Source organism: Scyliorhinus torazame, chromosome 6 (assembly GCF_047496885.1).
Source record: "Scyliorhinus torazame isolate Kashiwa2021f chromosome 6, sScyTor2.1, whole genome shotgun sequence".
NCBI classification, from domain to species: domain Eukaryota; kingdom Metazoa; phylum Chordata; class Chondrichthyes; order Carcharhiniformes; family Scyliorhinidae; genus Scyliorhinus; species Scyliorhinus torazame.
Window position 1 is genome coordinate 128,081,608 of NC_092712.1, and position 16,610 is coordinate 128,098,217.

The 16,610-nt window shown below is 57.7% G+C and overlaps 1 protein-coding gene across 4 annotated transcripts in view; it reads left to right on the forward strand.

Moving 5' to 3' along the window:
* Positions 1 to 16,610, forward strand: part of LOC140425013 (E3 ubiquitin-protein ligase HECW1-like) — an 856,744-nt gene that overhangs the window by 512,349 nt on the left and 327,785 nt on the right. For all 4 annotated transcript variants that reach the window (XM_072508780.1, XM_072508779.1, XM_072508783.1 and 1 more), the window contains one exon: positions 10,908 to 11,058. In XM_072508780.1, coding sequence (XP_072364881.1) covers positions 10,908 to 11,058 — 151 coding nt within the window. The remainder of the gene's footprint in view (positions 1 to 10,907; positions 11,059 to 16,610) is intronic.

A 16,610-nucleotide genomic window follows, 5' to 3' on the forward strand; every position in this document is an offset into this window, starting at 1 on the left:
GATGCTGGAATCTGAAACCAAAAGAGAGAATGCTGGAAAGTCTCAGCAGGTCTGGCAGCATCTTCAAGGAGAGAAAAGAGCTCACGTTTCGAGTCCAGATGACCCTTTGCTAGCTTTGACAAAGGGTCATCTGGACTCAAAACGTTAGCTCTTTTCTCTACTTACAGATGCTGCCAGACCTGCTGAGATTTTCCACACAAGTTTAAATACTCCCCAACAGAACTAGCAAACCCCCCCACTAGGATATTGGTCCCAGCTCTGCCGGGGTGCGACCTATCCGGTTTGTCCAATTGGCCACCTGCCCTAGAGCCGGTCCCAGTGCCTCAAGAATCTGAATTCCTTCCTGCTACACCATCTCTCCAACGACGCATTCATCTGATCTATCCTCTTATTCCTGCACACTCTAGCACATGGAACCGGGAGTAATCCTACTACATTTGAGGTCCTGCATTTTAGTTTATCTTCTAACTTCCTGTACTGGACTGCAGGTCCTCATCCTTTAAGTTTACCTATGGCATTGGTACCAATGTGCCACGACCACTGGCTGTTCACCTTCCCTTCCCAGAATGCCCTGCAGCCACTTTGTGACATCCCTGACCCTGGCACCAGGGAGGCAACATAACATGCTTGATTCACATTTGTGACCACAGACACTCTATCTGCGCCCCTAACTATTGAATCCCCGATCACTATAGCCCTGACACTTATTTTTCTCCCACCCATCTGAGCAGCAGAGCCATCCGCGGTGCTGCGATTTTGCCTGCTGCTGCTTTCCCCGGAGAGGCCATCCCCCCCTCCCCCCAACAGTATACAGAGCAGTATGTCTGTTTGAGAACCGATGAAGGTCAACATAAATTATTCAAAGATTGTTAGGGACTTCATTGTGTTGGTTCCCTTCCAGTGCCATTGTGGAACCTGTTACTCAATGGGCGCGATTCTCCACTCCCACGCCAAAGTGGCCGCGCCATCGTGAACGGCGTCGAGGTTCACGACGGCGCGAAACGGCCCTGATCCCGACCCATTCAGGGCCCGAAAATGGGCTAGGATCGGGGCCGCGAGAACCTCGGGGGGCGTGCCACGAAGGCCGTGTCGTCACCGTGCGACGCCCGAATGACGCAGCGCTGCATTATAAATTGCGCGATCCACGCACAGAGGACCCAGAGGAGAACAGAGGAGATGGCTGAACCCCGAAGAGCCGCACCAAGGTTCCGGGATACGGACCTGGACACCCTGGTGGATGAGGTGGAGTGGAGAAGGGACACCCTCTGCCCAAGATGTGGGCATCGCCAGCCATCCAGCGTGGTGAGGCGCGGCTGGTGGGAGGTGGGCACCGCAGTCAGTGCTGTGGGGCAGACCCCCCGGATGGGGGAGCAGTGCCGCAAGAAGCTGCACGACCTCACCCGGGCTGCCAGGGTAAGTGTCATGAGGGTGCCCCCAGGCTCCCCCCCCACCCCCGGCACGGGGGGGGTGAAGTGGGGTGGGGGGGGTGTTGGGGGGGACTGGGGCATCAGTGGCAATGTTGGGGGGGGTCAGGGGGGTTTGGGGGGGGTCACGGTGCCCAACTATCTACTCGACCCACATGAGCCCCGGGACCCCCCTGGAGCGAAGCCATGGCGTGCTGTCTCCTGAACCAGCAGCAATGTAGTCTATATCTGCATGCCCTGATGATACCCACCTAATGGTGATGCTTTATCCAACCCCACCCCCAGGACAAGACAGCGCACAACCAGCGGGAGCGCATGAGAACCGGAGGGGGTTCTCCGGTCCTGCACCCCCTAACTGTTCACGAGCAGAGAGCCCTGGACCTCGCTGGGGGATCCGCCACCCGGGAGATCGCGCTATGCCAGGTCGGAGGCGCAGAAGCAAGTGCGAGAACCCTGCATGTCCTCCCCACCCCCAACCCGTCATCGCCCCCCTCACACTCTGGCCACTGCACCCTAGATCCCATCCCCCCTCACACTCTGGCCACTGCACCCCCGATCCCATCCCCTCTCACACTCTGGCCACTGCACCCCCGATCCCCTCCCCCCTCACACTGTGCACCCACCACCACCATACACCCGGGCCACCGTGTCTAACGAACCCCAAATCTTTTATGTTCCCCAGGGCCACCCGCCGAACCTTCAGGGACGTCTCGCCCAGGAAGCAGCGCAACATCACCAACCGCAACTGCACCCAGGGACGCACGCCAGAGGTTGGCAGTTGGTCGGACTGGAGGGCAGACCTCACAGTCTGGGACACAGGAACGGGACGCTGAGACCACCGGGACAGACATTAGTGAGGGGCACAGGGTGGACAGTAATGCCGAAGCCCACATCACGGCCACACACCCGCTGGATCGAACTGGAGGTCAAGACGACATGGCCCGCATGGAGCTTGCGCCGGGCCATGAGGGGACCAGTCCACACCAGACTTCCTGACGGATGATGACCTTGAGCTTGCGGCACTGCTGTCTCCCACACCATTCACCATCGCAGAGACATTCACCTCGGTTGGGCAGATAAGTGATGAGGCTCCCGGGTCACGGTCTGGTGCGCACCCCACAGCCGAGCCGGTACAGCAGGTGGAGTTTGGAGCAGCCGAGGGGCTGGACGGTCGGAGGGCAGCCCAGGCCCAGCAACCAGCTGCCACCCAGACGGTTCCCGGGTTCCTGGATGTAATTGACCCACCCGGACAACCGATGCGTGTGGACACCCAGGGACTGAGTAACGGGATGAGGGCCATCTTCCAGGACCTGCACACGCTGCTGGAGGAGTCTATCTGCGTCCAGGAGCAGGGAGTGGTGCCGCTCATCGCAGTCACCCAGGCCGACACCGCACGGGTGGCGTCCGCGGTGGAGGCAATGGGTGAAGGGGTTTCGGCCATGGGTCACGTTCTGCAAGGCGTTGGGCTTCACGTGCGCGCGTCATCCATGGTCCAGGAGTGGGCTGCCCTCTCACAGGTAGCCATGCGCCAGAGCCAACGCGACATTGCCGCCGCTCTCCGGGCCCTGGCCGAGTCTCACCATGCCATGGCCCGGTCCCAGCAAGTGATGGCTCAGTCCCAGCAGTCGGTCGCGGAGAGCACTGATCGCATGGCGCACGTGATGGATGGTGTCGCGCACTCACAAGTCGAGATCGCACAGACCTTGGCAGGAATGTGGCACTCCCTGGGCCCCGTCTCGGCGAACATTCGGACCATGGTCGATACCGCTGCAGGCCTCCAGGACTGGCAGCACCAAGTGTCGGTGGTGCGATGGGGCATGTCTCCGGGCGCATCTCCGTCCCACAGCGAGGCCCGAGGGCCACCGGGCTCCCCGAGGGAGGAGGAGGTTCTGGGGCCCGTCCCGGTAGCTCCATCAAGGGACGTCCCGGTACACTTGGCCTCCCCCCGTTCCGTCCCTGGCGCATCTGGTGGGGAGCGGGCAGGTCAGGGTGGCACCACGCCATCCAGCACGCCCGCAGAGCAGCCTGGCCCATCGAAGCCGGGCCGCCCCAGGAAATGTGTGCCGACGGGGAGCCATGTCGAAGGGCGTGATTCTCAGCAGTCCACCTCTCCTGCTGTACCATCTGGGAACACACCTAGACGTAGTGGTAGGACCCGTAAGGCAAATTCGTTAGGCACGTAAGAAGTTGGCACGGATGCAGGGCACAGTCTAATTGTAGTGGGTAGGGCACCTATGTTAACCACACGAATAAACACACTGTTAAATTTGACTTGTAAGACTGTGTGCTATGTCCGGTGCCAGGGGGCCCATGAGGGTGCCCGATTGGCGTTGTGGTATACGAGCCGTTCAAGGTCTGTTCCGGATGTGCTGACCCTTTTCCCCCCCCTGCCTCCCATAATCGGACACCGTTGTCCTCGGCACACCGACGCCAGCCTCCCACACGGGAATGTGGTGAAATATCCGTCTCGAAGGCTGTGACCACCGGAGTGCATAGTCCAGCTATAGCCATGAGTCAGACCTCGGCTGGCGAATCTGAGCACACAGCTCATCGCAGAACGGGCTGTCATCATTCATCATGGCACTGATCACACCCGCTTACCCAATAATCACTGCTGTGCAATCCCGTAGTGCCGCAGTGGTAAGGTGACGTGGAATTGGTGCCATGAACGCGGTGCGGGGGTATGGGGGGAGGGGGGGGCTGCTGTATGGTGCCCGTGTGCAGGAGTGACGGTGCAAGTGGCAGTGTTCAGCGAATCCCACCCCCACCGTGCGTGAACCGTGCGGCCACCAACGCGTCGCGTGCCCGCTGTCCGCGTCGGGGCTGTCGCGCAGCCTCCTGGACATAACGAGCAGCCGGGCAGTGTCTGCGTCCTGCGCCCCTCCCCCCACCCTGATGCGCCCCATCATCCTCATCCTCCGCATCCTCCTCTTCCCCATCCCCCTCGTTTGCGTTGGCTCCGGTGCCGTCGGGTCCTCCCTCCGGCTCCTCCACCAGGTCATCTCCCCTCTGCATGGCAATGTTGTGCAGCGCACAGCAGACCACAACTATGTGACCGACTCTGTCGGGCCGGTACTGCAGGGCCCCTCCTAATCGGTCCAGGCATCTGAAGCGCATCTTCAGCAGCCCGAAGCACTGCTCCACCACACCCCTGGTTGCTGCATGTGCCTCGTTGTATAGGCTCTCCGCGTTGGTGTGAGGCCTCCGTATTGACGTCAGCAGCCATGACCTCAATGGATAGCCCTTGTCGCCCAGCAACCAGCCCCTCAGCCGGGGGGGGGGGCATCCATCGAACATTGCGGGGATGAACGACTGTGCCAGAATGTAGGCATCATGCACACCGCCGGGGTACTTTGCACACACGTGCATGATCTTCATGTGGGGGTCACACACCATCTGAATGTTCATGGAGTACGCGCCCTTTCTGTTCATGAACACTTCCCTGCTCTCTGCAGGCGGGCGCATGGGGACGTGCACCCCATCAATGACACCCTGGACCATCGGTATCCCGGCCACCTCGGCGAATCCACGTGCCCGTGCTTCCTGCTGTGCTCGGTCCTCAGGGAATTGAATGTACCTGTCCGCGATGGCGTACAAGGCGTCGGTGACGGCCCTGATGCACCTGTGGACCGATGCGTGTGATATCCCGGAGAGATCCCTGCTCGGCGCCTGGAAGGAACCGGTCGCATAGACGTTTAGGGCCACCGTCACCTTGACGGAGACTGGTATCGCATGTCCTCCTCCCATTCCACGTGGTGCGAGGTGCGCCACGAGCTGGCATATATGTACGACCGTCTCCCTGCTGAACCGTAGTCTCCTCCTGCATGTGATGTCCGGTAGGGCCTCGAACGACATTCTGTCACGGTACACCCTCGGCCTTGCTGGACGCCTGTGGCGCCCTGGCAGCACCATCAGTGGATCCTCGTGCTCCACCTGCTCCTCCTCCTCCTCCTGCTCCCCCCCAAGCACTTCCTCTGCATTCCTCGCCGTCTGGCGGTCAATGTTCCCCTCGGCATCCCCCTGTACATTCGGGTCCTGAGCGCCTGCGCGTCGACGACGGGCCACTCCGCGGCCATCCCCTCTGCTGCACCGGCAACCGCTGCATGTGCAGCCACTGTGGGCCGTCCGACTCTACGCTGCCGGATGGCAAACTCCAGAACTGCGGCTCCAACCACGGCAGTGAACATCGTTGTCTGGTTGGCATACATGGTGACCTGCAGGAGGGTGGTGGGGGGCAGAGAAACGACATGTTACACGGAGGTTCTTCCACACCTTGTCAGCCGGGTTGCATGGCATACCTGTGTGCCCCGGTGGCCTGGTCGCGCTGCAGATACGCAGCCAGCCTAACACCTGGTCACTGTCTGGCGCCCAACGGTCTGTTCACACCGTACTGCTCACCAGTGTGCCACTCGCCTGTGCCCATCAGCCACGCGCACCCTGCGGCCGTGCCCTCGTCACCGACCTGCCATATCAGGGCGGCTGACATATGGCATCCGCGGATGGACGATACCATCCACACTCTCCCTCACCCCCCTCCCACCTGCACGCCGCTCCCTCATCCCCCCCCTCCCACCTGCACACTCTCCCCACCCCACCCCCACCTGCATACTCTCCCACACCCACCTGCACACTCTCCCGCACCCCCCCCACCTGCATACTCTCCCACCCCCCCCACCTGCACCCTCTTCCTCCCCCACCTGCACCCTCTCGCACCCCCCTCCCACCTGCACGCTCTCCCCCCCTCCCACCTGCACCCTCTCGCACCCCCCCTCCCACCTGCACCCTCTCGCACCCCCCTCCCACCTGCACACTCTCCCCCCTCCCACCTGCACACTCTCCCACCCCCCTCACCTGCACACTCTCCCACCTCCCCCCACCTGCACCCTCTTCCCCCCCCCACCTGCACCCTCTCGCACCCCCCTCCCACCTGCACACTCTCCCCCCTCCCACTGGCACCATCTCGCACCTCCCCTCCCACCTGCACACTCTCCCCCCCTCCCACCTGCACACTCTCCCACCCCCCCCACCTGCACACTCTCCCACCCCCCCCCACCTGCACCCTCTTCCCCCCCCACCTGCACCCTCTCGCACCCCCCCTCCCACCTGCACCCTCCCGCACCCCCCCTCCCACCTGCACACTCTCCCACCCCCCCTCCCACCCCCCCTCCCACCTGCACACTCTCCCGCCCCCCCTCCCACCTGCACACTCTCCCCCCCTCCCACCTGCACACTCTCCCACCCTCCCCCACCTGCACGCTCTCCCGCCCCCCACTCCCACCTGCACACTCTCATACCCCCCCCACCTGCACACTCTCCCGCCCCACCCTCCCACCTGCACACTCTCATACCCCCCCCACCTGCACACTCTCCCACCCCCCCCCACCTGCACGCTCTCCCGCCCCCCACTCCCACCTGCACACTCTCCCACCCCCCCCACCTGCACACTCTCCCGCCCCCCCCTCCCACCTGCACACTCTGCCACCCCCCCCCCACCTGCACACTCTCCCACCCCCCCTCCCACCCCCGCCCTCCCACCTGCACACTCTCCCACCCCCCCACCTGCACACTCTCCCGCCCCCCCCTCCCACCTGCACACTCTGCCACCCCCCCCCCACCTGCACACTCTCCCACCCCCCCTCCCACCCCCCCCCTCCCACCTGCACACTCTGCCACCCCCCCCCCCCACCTGCACACTCTCCCACCCCCCCCTCCCACCCCCCCCCCCTCCCACCTGCACACTCTGCCACCCCCCCCTACCTGCACACTCTCCCACCCCCCCTCCCACCCCCCCCCCTCCCACCTGCACACTCTCCCGCACCCCCCCTTTGGCCGCAGCCTTCTCGGGTAAGCCGACCCGGTCTCCAGGCGCTGCGGAACAGTCCGCTCACCTCCTCCCTGCGTGCTGGCTGACGACTTTAAAAAGCAGGTGTGAATGGCGACGGCGTGAACTGGGGTCACGCCGTCGAGACTTCGGCCCATCCGGGCCTGAGAATAGCAGGGGTGCCGGAGAATCATCGTTTTGGGTGTCTCGGGCGATTCTCCAGCCTGCACAGTGCGGAACTCGACGGGGCCGTTCCCGCCGCTTGGGAGAATCGCGGGAGGGCGTCGGACCGGCGTCACGGGAAATTTTGGCAGCCCAGGCGATTCTCCCAACCGGCGCGGGAGTGGAGAATCGCGCCCAATGTTTCCTCTTAAAGCAATTTAACAGCAGGATGCATTTAGTTAAACTATTACTAATGTTGCATTATTTTAAATGTATTATCATGACATTCACTGTATCAATGTGTTAAAACAACTTTTTAGAAAGCAGTACATTGTTCAGGACATTATTGCACAATAATGTGTATGTTGGAAATGAAGTAAGCAAAACTAGTAAATTCTGAAATATCTTAAGCTGCTGCATTCAGTTCTTTGCATAAGAGGCTGCAGAATTTGCAGATCCATTTCTTCATAACCTGAGTTACAATCCATAAATCGTGCATCTTTCTAATAATGCAACATGATCACATTCAGAAAACCAAACCTTCCCAGCAGTGTTAGTATTTATTCATTGCGTATTCTGATTACTGCACAGTCTGTTCTGAAGAGGTGGTGATTTGACAGTATGCTTAACTCCGTCTTTAAAATATAAATATGGACCGCCCGAGGTCAATGGAGTTCTCCATTCTACACGGCTCACGCGTGGTGTTCTTGCAGTGGGCAGGGCGGGAGAATCCAGCCGATTGAGTGACTTCTGCTGAGATAAATTATCAAATTTGCAGGAATTAAATTTGCTAGAAAAGGTGCTGATTTGCTGGAGGGGTGATGCCTACAAATAAAAATGGGTTAACATTATTTCTCCAGTAGGAGGATGCAGCAAAACCATTTTGCTGCTTTGATTCAAATGGCCGCACTAATCTACTGAATCTCACGCAAAGCTGTTTAATTCCTAATCTGCAATGATGCAGAAAGAACCACTATATATCCTAAAGTACTTTGTAAAATCCAGAACTATTCTTTCAGTATATAAAGCTGCTCAGAGGCTAATTAGAATTTAACAAGAGTTTGTACTTTCTGTATTATAGGAAGCAAATGGTTTTTTAAAACCATTTAGATTAACAAGGTTGAATTAGCTCATTAAAAATATCCATTAACTTTGAACAGCTATACTACTGATTCAGACTCCAGGGGCGTCATTCTCCGACCCCCCGGCCGGGTTGGAGAATCGCCGGGAGCTGCAGTGAATCCCACCCCCGCCGGTTGCCGAAGTCTCCGGTACCGGATATTTGGCGGGGGCGGGAATCGGGCCGGGCCGGTTGGCGGGCCCCCCCGCTCGATTATCTGGCCCAAATGGGCCGAAGTCCCGCCGATAAATTGCCTGTCCCGCTGGCGTGTATTAAACCACCTTTTGAACGGCGGGACAAGGCGGCGTGGGCGGGCTCCGGGGTCCTGGGGGGGGGGGGGCGCGGGGCGATCTGGCCCCGGGGGGTGCCCCCACGGTGGCCTGGCCCGCGATCGGGGCCCACCGATCCGCGGGCGGGCCTGTGCCGTGGGGGCACTCTTTCCTTTCCGCCTCCGCCACGGTCTCCACCATGGCGGAGGCGGAAGAGACTCCCTCCACTGCGCATGCGCGGGAAACTGTCAGCGGCCGCTGACGCTCCCGCGCATGCGCCGCCCGGGGATGTCATTTCCGCGCCAGCTGGCGGGGCAACAAAGGCCGTTTCCGCCAGCTGGCGGGGCGGAAATCTCTCCGGCGTCGGCCTAGCCCCTCAATGTTGGGGCTCGGCCCCCAAAGATGCGGAGCATTCCGCACCTTTGGGGCGGCGCGATGCCCGTCTGATTGGCGCCGTTTTGGGCGCCAGTCGGCGGACATTGCGCCGTTTCGGGAGAGTTTCGCCCCAGTATCCTGGTGTAACTGATGCATTTTTAGCATATCATTCTCTTCTAGTTACTTATCTAGCTCTTGCGCCCTTATTCTTGTTTCCTGAGGCCAAAATACTTGCTGCGGCCAAGATGATGGACACCTGCTTTGAAACCTGCTAGAGGTGAATAATTGTGGCACAATGGCCAACCTATACCCTTTGGCCAAGTTCTGCCCATGGTTAATGCTTGGTCATCCTCTGGTATTTACATTTTAGAAACCAGTTTTTGAGATGTTGTCACAGAGCAGAGCGTGTGAGAAGAAAGTGTGTTTGAAAGTGTATTTGCAATACTGTACTTGGGTCTTCCCCAGGCTGTCTGGGTTACAACCAGATTTTGTCAGGACAATGGCCGGGATTCTCCCGCAAACGGTGGGGCGGGCCGTACTGGCGCCAAAGAGTGGCGTGAACCGCTCCGGCATCGGGCCGCCCAGAAGGTGCGGAGTCCTCCGCACTTCCAGGGGCTAGGCCAGCGCTGGAGTGGGGAGTGGTTGGCGCTGGGCCAACCAGCGCTGAAGGGCCTCAGCCAGCCAGCGCGAGTTGGCACATGCGCAGGAGCGCCAGCGTGTTCTGGCGCATGCGCAGAACCGCTGGCATCATTCCTGCCCATGCGCAGGGGGTTTCTTCTCCGGCCCGGCCATCGCAGAGCCTTGCACATGCCGGCGCGGAGGGAAAGAGTGCCCCCACGGCACAGTCCCGCCCGCAGATCGGTGGGCCCTGATCGCAGGCCAGGCCACCATGGGGGCCCCCCCGAGGCCGGATCACCCCGCGCCCCCCCCCCCCGAGGACTCTGCAGTCCACCCTCAAAGCCAGGTCCCGCTGGTATGGACCTTGTCCATTTCATGCCGGCGGGACCGGCCGAAAACGGGTGGCTACTCGGCCTGTCGGGGCCCGGAGAATCACCGGGGGGGGGCCACTGCCAACGGCCCCTGACAGCGCGAGGCGATCCCCGCACCCGCCCAAAAAATGCCGCCAGAGAATTCGGCAGCCGGCAGCGGGATTCACGCCGACCGCCCGGCGATTCTCCGACCCGGCGGGGGGTCGGAGAATCCCGCCCAATGATTTGTTCTCCTATGCTTTATCTCCCAAAGGACATCATCACAGCAATGGAGAAAGGGGGAAATGGAATAAATCAACTCAAAGTCAATAACACAGTCATGAGAAAGTATAGCTTCAGTGAGCTTCCTAGCCCCAGTTGTGAAATAAAGAACTCTTATGCACTCTGTCCATTTAAAACCTTTCCTCACTATCAAATTAATTTAGTCAAAAGAGAGCCTAGATTATTTTGAGCAGCATAATTTTAACACTGGCAATAATTTGTTAATGGGCTATTACTATAATTAAAATAAAGCGATTGGAAAATATGGACTCAAGTTTGAATTACATCTCTCCCATTAAAAATGCTCTTTTTCCTACCATTACTGTATTTGTCCTCTGACATTTGTCAATATTACTTCTTGCACAATCAACATTTACAACCTAACTAGATTTTTACAAAATGATACATTTGGTTATTTCATCTTTGGTTTTATTTTCCGTAGATTTCCATAGTTGGAAGCTAACAATATGCGTTGTTGAATTCCAGACTGGGAAGCACGGATTGATAGTCATGGGAGAGTTTTTTATGTGGATCATGTAAACCGTACAACAACATGGCAGCGACCCACGACGGCGGCTACACTTGATGGTTTGCGCCGGTCCAGCTCCATCCAGCAAATGGAACAACTTAACCGAAGGTACGTGAGACATTCAATTAGGACATTGCCAAAAGGCATCAACCCATCTAAATGGGCAGTAGAACTATGAATATTTTAGGGGAGAAATATGTAACTGGACAGTCTTTCATTCTTTTCATATGACTGATTTTGAGTATTTATTGTAACTTTAGTCAAAAAACTGTGTCTACCAAATTATGGCAATGGCTTCTTTCACGAGCAGTTGTAATCATTAATGATTTTCAAGGGTAAGCAGCATTTGGTTTACAGGGGCGGGATTCTCCGACCCCCCGCTGGGTCGGAGAATCGCCGGGGGGGGCGACGTGAATCCCGACCCCACCGGCCGTCAAATTCTCCAGCACCGGAAATTCGGCAGGGGCGGGAATTGCGCCGCACCTGTCGGCGGGCACCCCCCGCCGATTCTCCGGTCCGCGATGGGCCGACGTCCCGCTGCTGTAATGCCTGTCCCACCGGCGTGAATCAAACCACCTCCCGTACCAGCGTGACCAGGCGGCGCGAGCAGGCTCCGGGGTCCTGGGGTGGGCATGGGGCGATCTGGCCCCGGGGGGTGCCCCCACGGTGGCCTGGCCCGCGATCAGGGCCCACCGATCCGCAGGCCATGGGGGCACTCTTTTCCCTCCGCGTCGGCCATAGCCTCCGCGATGGCCGACGCAGAGGTGACCCCCCCCCCCTGCGCATGCGTGGGGATGACATCAGCAGCTGCTGACGCTCCCGCACATGTGTGGACTTCCGCCGGCCGGCGGAGTCCCTACGGCCCCGGCTGGTGTGGCGCCAAAGACCTTCCACGCCAGCCAGTGGGACGGTAACCACTCCGGCGCGGGCCCAGCCCCTAAAGGTGAGGGCTTGGCCCCTAAAGGTGGGAGAAATCCGCACCTTTGGGGCGGCCCGACGCCGGAGTGGTTCACACCACTCCATCCCGCCGGGACCCCCCGCCCCGCCGGGGAGAATCCCACGTCACTCAAATGTTCCAGAATGATGAATTCTACGCCCAAACATTACCACTTAATGTTTTAAACACAGTTTAGATACTTCTCACAGGAAGAGCAAAATTACTACCAGATAAATTATGATGAAAGATTCTGTGGTTTCCACTTAGCAATGTAACTTGTTTTGCCGAAATTGCAGTCAACTGCCTCCCAATACCAACCACTCACCTTTACTGGGGCGCAAGAGAAGGGAAGGGAACAGAATTGAATTCCAGACCTGACAGTATTTGGTAGCCGAGCAGGATGTAAATAGGGGCTGGTTTAGCACAGGGCTAAATAGCTGGCTTTTAAAGCAGACCAAGGCAGTCCAGCAGCACGGTTCAATTCCCGTACCAGCCTCCCCGAACAGGCGCCGGAATGTGGCGACTAGGGGCTTTTCACAATAGCTTCATTTGACGCCTACTTGTGACAATAAGCGATTTTCATTTTTTCATTTCAAATACTCAGAGACGATGCATCAAGGCTACATGTGAACAGGAGGCAGGCCACAAGTGACCTGTACCAATTGAATAGTGGGTCGCTATTAAGGATTGTCAGTTTCAACATCTCAATGAAAACATTATTTAAGAATTGGCTTAATCTGAAGCTGTGGGTCCATGGCAACATGTTATTCACACAGGGGTATAATTCCCCTGATCTCTTGCCTTGGCTTTGGCTGTCTCCTGGGATTTCAACTGGGAATTGCAACGTGCGTTCAGTGGAACAACTGTGAAAATATTTGTCGTTATTCCCAGCTAGTAAACACAATGGGGACTTAAATCATCGAAATAAGTCAGCACAGCGATGTGATCAGAGAAGCAAGAACACGTATAAAATTGATATATTAAAATTGGTTGAAGCATATCAACACTGCTCTCTCCAAATCATCTCCTAATTTTTCAAATACAGCAACGATAGAATTGTCCTCAATTTCTTAATGCCGATAGTGTGTGAGAGCCCTGATGCAGATGGTGTTGGAGGGAGAGGAGGGTTATTGAGAGCTCCAGATAGTGGTGGTAGCGGTGAGGGGATGCACGGTGAGAAATCCGATGCTGGTGTTGGTGGTGGGTAGAGAGAGACCAATGCTGATGTTAGTAGGGGGAGAGCCCTGCTGCTGGTGTTGGGGAGTCCCCTGTGTCCATGTGGATCTGTTGGGGAGGTATATTTTCTGTGCTCATCAGGGCGCCCTTTTAAAGGATCTTCGTGGAGCCAGTCTTGCCAGCTCTATCAGGCCCCATCCCTCAAGCCCACTGGATTCTTTTACAGAATGGCTCAAAATGGACTAAAAACGCAGCTATGCAGCTGGAGAGAGCCACGCACCTAATTTCAGTCAGAGCCTGAAAAATTATGGAACCATTTTGCCGCATAGGTCTTACTCAGACCAGAGGTCGGAGCTTAGGGCTTTCTGTGCAGCGCTGGCCATGAAATGACCACACATGCTCATGTCAGTTCTTTTTACTTTCTTGGAACTGGGAACTGGCCCTCTACGCCTTCATAGAGAGAGAAAAAACATGAAAAGCAGGTGACCTGAACCAGAGCGCATAACTGAGGAAGGTGGCTCAAAGAGCAAGAAACTGGGAGGGGATCAGGTGAAGGTCCCAGAAGAAAGTCCCAAACAGGGATCAGAAAGAGATCCCAGAAAAAGAAGTCCCAGGTAAAGGACAGAGACAGGGATCAGAAATATGTCCCAATAAGTAAAGTAGAGAGATGGATTCTGAATTAAAGACGGAGTTACAGGGAGCAGACCTGAAGCAACGTGGGCTTGAGAGAAGTCCTGAAGATCCAAGGAAGCAGACGAAAGTTGGTGGCTCCTTACTTTGGGGTCAAGGAGCAATGGTGTTCTGCTTGCCATGGCCAAAGATCTGAAAGTGTGCTTGGAATGTGAAGCTTGATTGTACTCAGACACCCAGAGGAAAGGTGTCTCAGGAGGCAAAATTGAAACCCTGGACCTTGATGAAGCCATCTAAGTGGGTGTGACCTTTGGAGAGAATTCCATGGCGAGATCTTCAAATATAGAGATTGGAAACCCTTGTGAGAAAGACAAGTTTCTATGAGACTGATTGGCTTAAAGCATGACAAACATCTGAGCAGTTTGTTAAGAAATCCATGGAATTTGCTTTAATTTCATAGAATTTACAGTGCAGAAGGAGGCCATTCGGCCCATCGAGTCTGCACCGGCTCTTTGAAAGAGCACCCTACCCAAGCCCACACCTCCACCCTATCCCCATAACCCAGTAACCCCACCCAACACTAAGGGCAATTTTGGACACTAAGGGCAATTTATCATGGCCAATCCACCTAACCTGCACATCTTTGGACTGTGGGAGGAAACCGGAGCACCTGGAGAAAACCCACGCACACACGGGGAGAACGTGAAGACTCCACACAGACAGTGCCCCAAGCCGGGAATCGAACCTGGGACCCTGGAGCTGTGAAGCAATTGTGCTACCCACCATGCTACCGTGCTGCCCTCCCATTGCATCTCCCATTTACTTTGCAGTTTGCAGGGGCCTGACCACAGTTTGTTTGTAATTGCACAAATTCCTCATACTTATCCTGAATTGTAGAGTAGTAAATAGTTATTGTAAATTGTTTATCAGTACGAATTTATATGTGTCATCTTTGGGGGCCGAGCCCCAACATTGAGGGGCTAGGCCGACGGCGGAGGAATTTCCGCCACGCCAGCTGGCGGAAACGTCCTTTGTTGCCCTGCCAGCTGGCGCGGAAATGACATGTCGGGGCGGCGCATGCGCAGTGGAGGGAGTCTCTTCCGCCTCCGCCATGGTGGAGACCGTGGCGGAGGCGGAAGGGAAAGAGTGCCCCCACGGCACAGGCCTGCCCGCGAATCGGTGGGCCCCGATCGCGGGCCAGGCCACCGTGGGGGCACCCCCCCGGGGTCAGATCGCCCTGCGCCCCCCCCCAGGACCCCGGAGCCCGCCCGCGCCGCCTTGTCCCGCCGGTAAATAGGTGCTTTAATTTACGCCGGCGGGACAGGCAATTTATCGGCGGGACTTCGGCCCTCCGGGCCGGAGAATCGAGCGGGGGGGCCCGCCAACCGGCGCGGCGCGATTCCCACCCCCGCCGAATCTCCGGTGCCGGAGACTTCGGCAACCAGCGGGGGCGGGATTCAAGGCAGCCCCGGCGATTCTCTGACCCGGCGGGGGGTCGGAGAATTACGCCCCTTATCTCTCTGTATCTACGCTGATATCGGGGTAGCAGTGTGAACTTGAACTGAAGTCGGGAGTTGCAAGGGAAATTTATCATTGACCTTTGATGCCTTCATATAAATCGACCACTGATGCCTCGAAAAATCCCTCCAAAAACAGGGTTCAACTTATGTGTTGAGTATAAACGTGAACCATCAGTGTGGGTGATCACCATTTTGGAATGCCATCCGATGGAAAGACTGGGCATGTCTTAAACTCCTGCACATCTTCACAACACAGCATGTATCACCACTTTATACCTTGTGCCCAGTTGTTGGTAAAACATGCATATGTGGATGAAAAAGTGAGGCTGATTACTTATGGGCAGCATGGCAGCACAGTGGCAAGCACTGTTGCTTCATAGCATCAGGGTCCAAGGTTCAATTCCTGATTGGGTCACTGTGTGTGCGGAGTCTGCATGTTCTCCCTGTGTCTGCGGGGGTTTCCTCCGAGTGTACTGGTTTCCTCCCACAAGTCTTGAAAGACTCGGGGCGGGATTCTCCGACTCCCCGCCAGGTCGGAGAATTCCGGGGGGGGGGGGGGGGGGGCGCGAATCCCACGCCACCGCCCCAACAGCAGCTGCCATATTCTCCGGCGCCGTTTTTCGGGTTGGGGCAGGATTCACGCTACGCTGTTCGGGGGTCATTAGCCCCTGGCAATTCTCCGGGCCGAGCGGCATTCCCGATGGGCCGAGCGGCTATCCGTCTTTGGCCAGTCCCACCGGCATGGGTTACGTATGGTCCCACACGGCGGGGACCTGGCAGGCAAGTCGGCGGGGGTGGTCCTCGGGGGGGGGGGGGGGGGGGGGGCGTGGCGGGATCCGACCCCGGGGGGGGGGGGCCCCCAACGGTGGCCTGGCCCGCGGTCGGGGACCACCAATCTGTGGGCAAGCGTGTTTTGTGGGGGCACTTCTCCCTTCCGCGCTGGCCCCTGTAGGTCTCCGCCATGCCCGGCGCGGAGAAGAGAAACTCCCGCGCATGCGCCAAAACACGGCAGCCGGTCTTCACATGCTCTAAACCTTGCCGGCGGTTCAGCGCATGCGCGAGATCACGCCGGCCTTTGACGCATGTGCGAACTCGCGTCGTCCCTTCGCCGCCGGCTGGAGCGGCGCCAACCCCTCCGCCGTCCACATAGCTCCCGAGACAGGTGAGAATTCCTCACCTTGGGGGCCCGTTGACGCCGGAGTCATTGGCGCTGGTTTTCCCGCTGGCGTGGGGACTTTGTCCCCGGAAGGGCGAATCCCGCTGGTGCGTGTTAGGTGCATTGGGCATTCGGAATTCTCCCTCAGTGTACCGAACAGGTGCCGGAATGTGACGACTAGGGGCTTTTCACAGTCACTTCATTGCAGTGGTAATGTAAGCCTACTTGTTACAATAAAGAT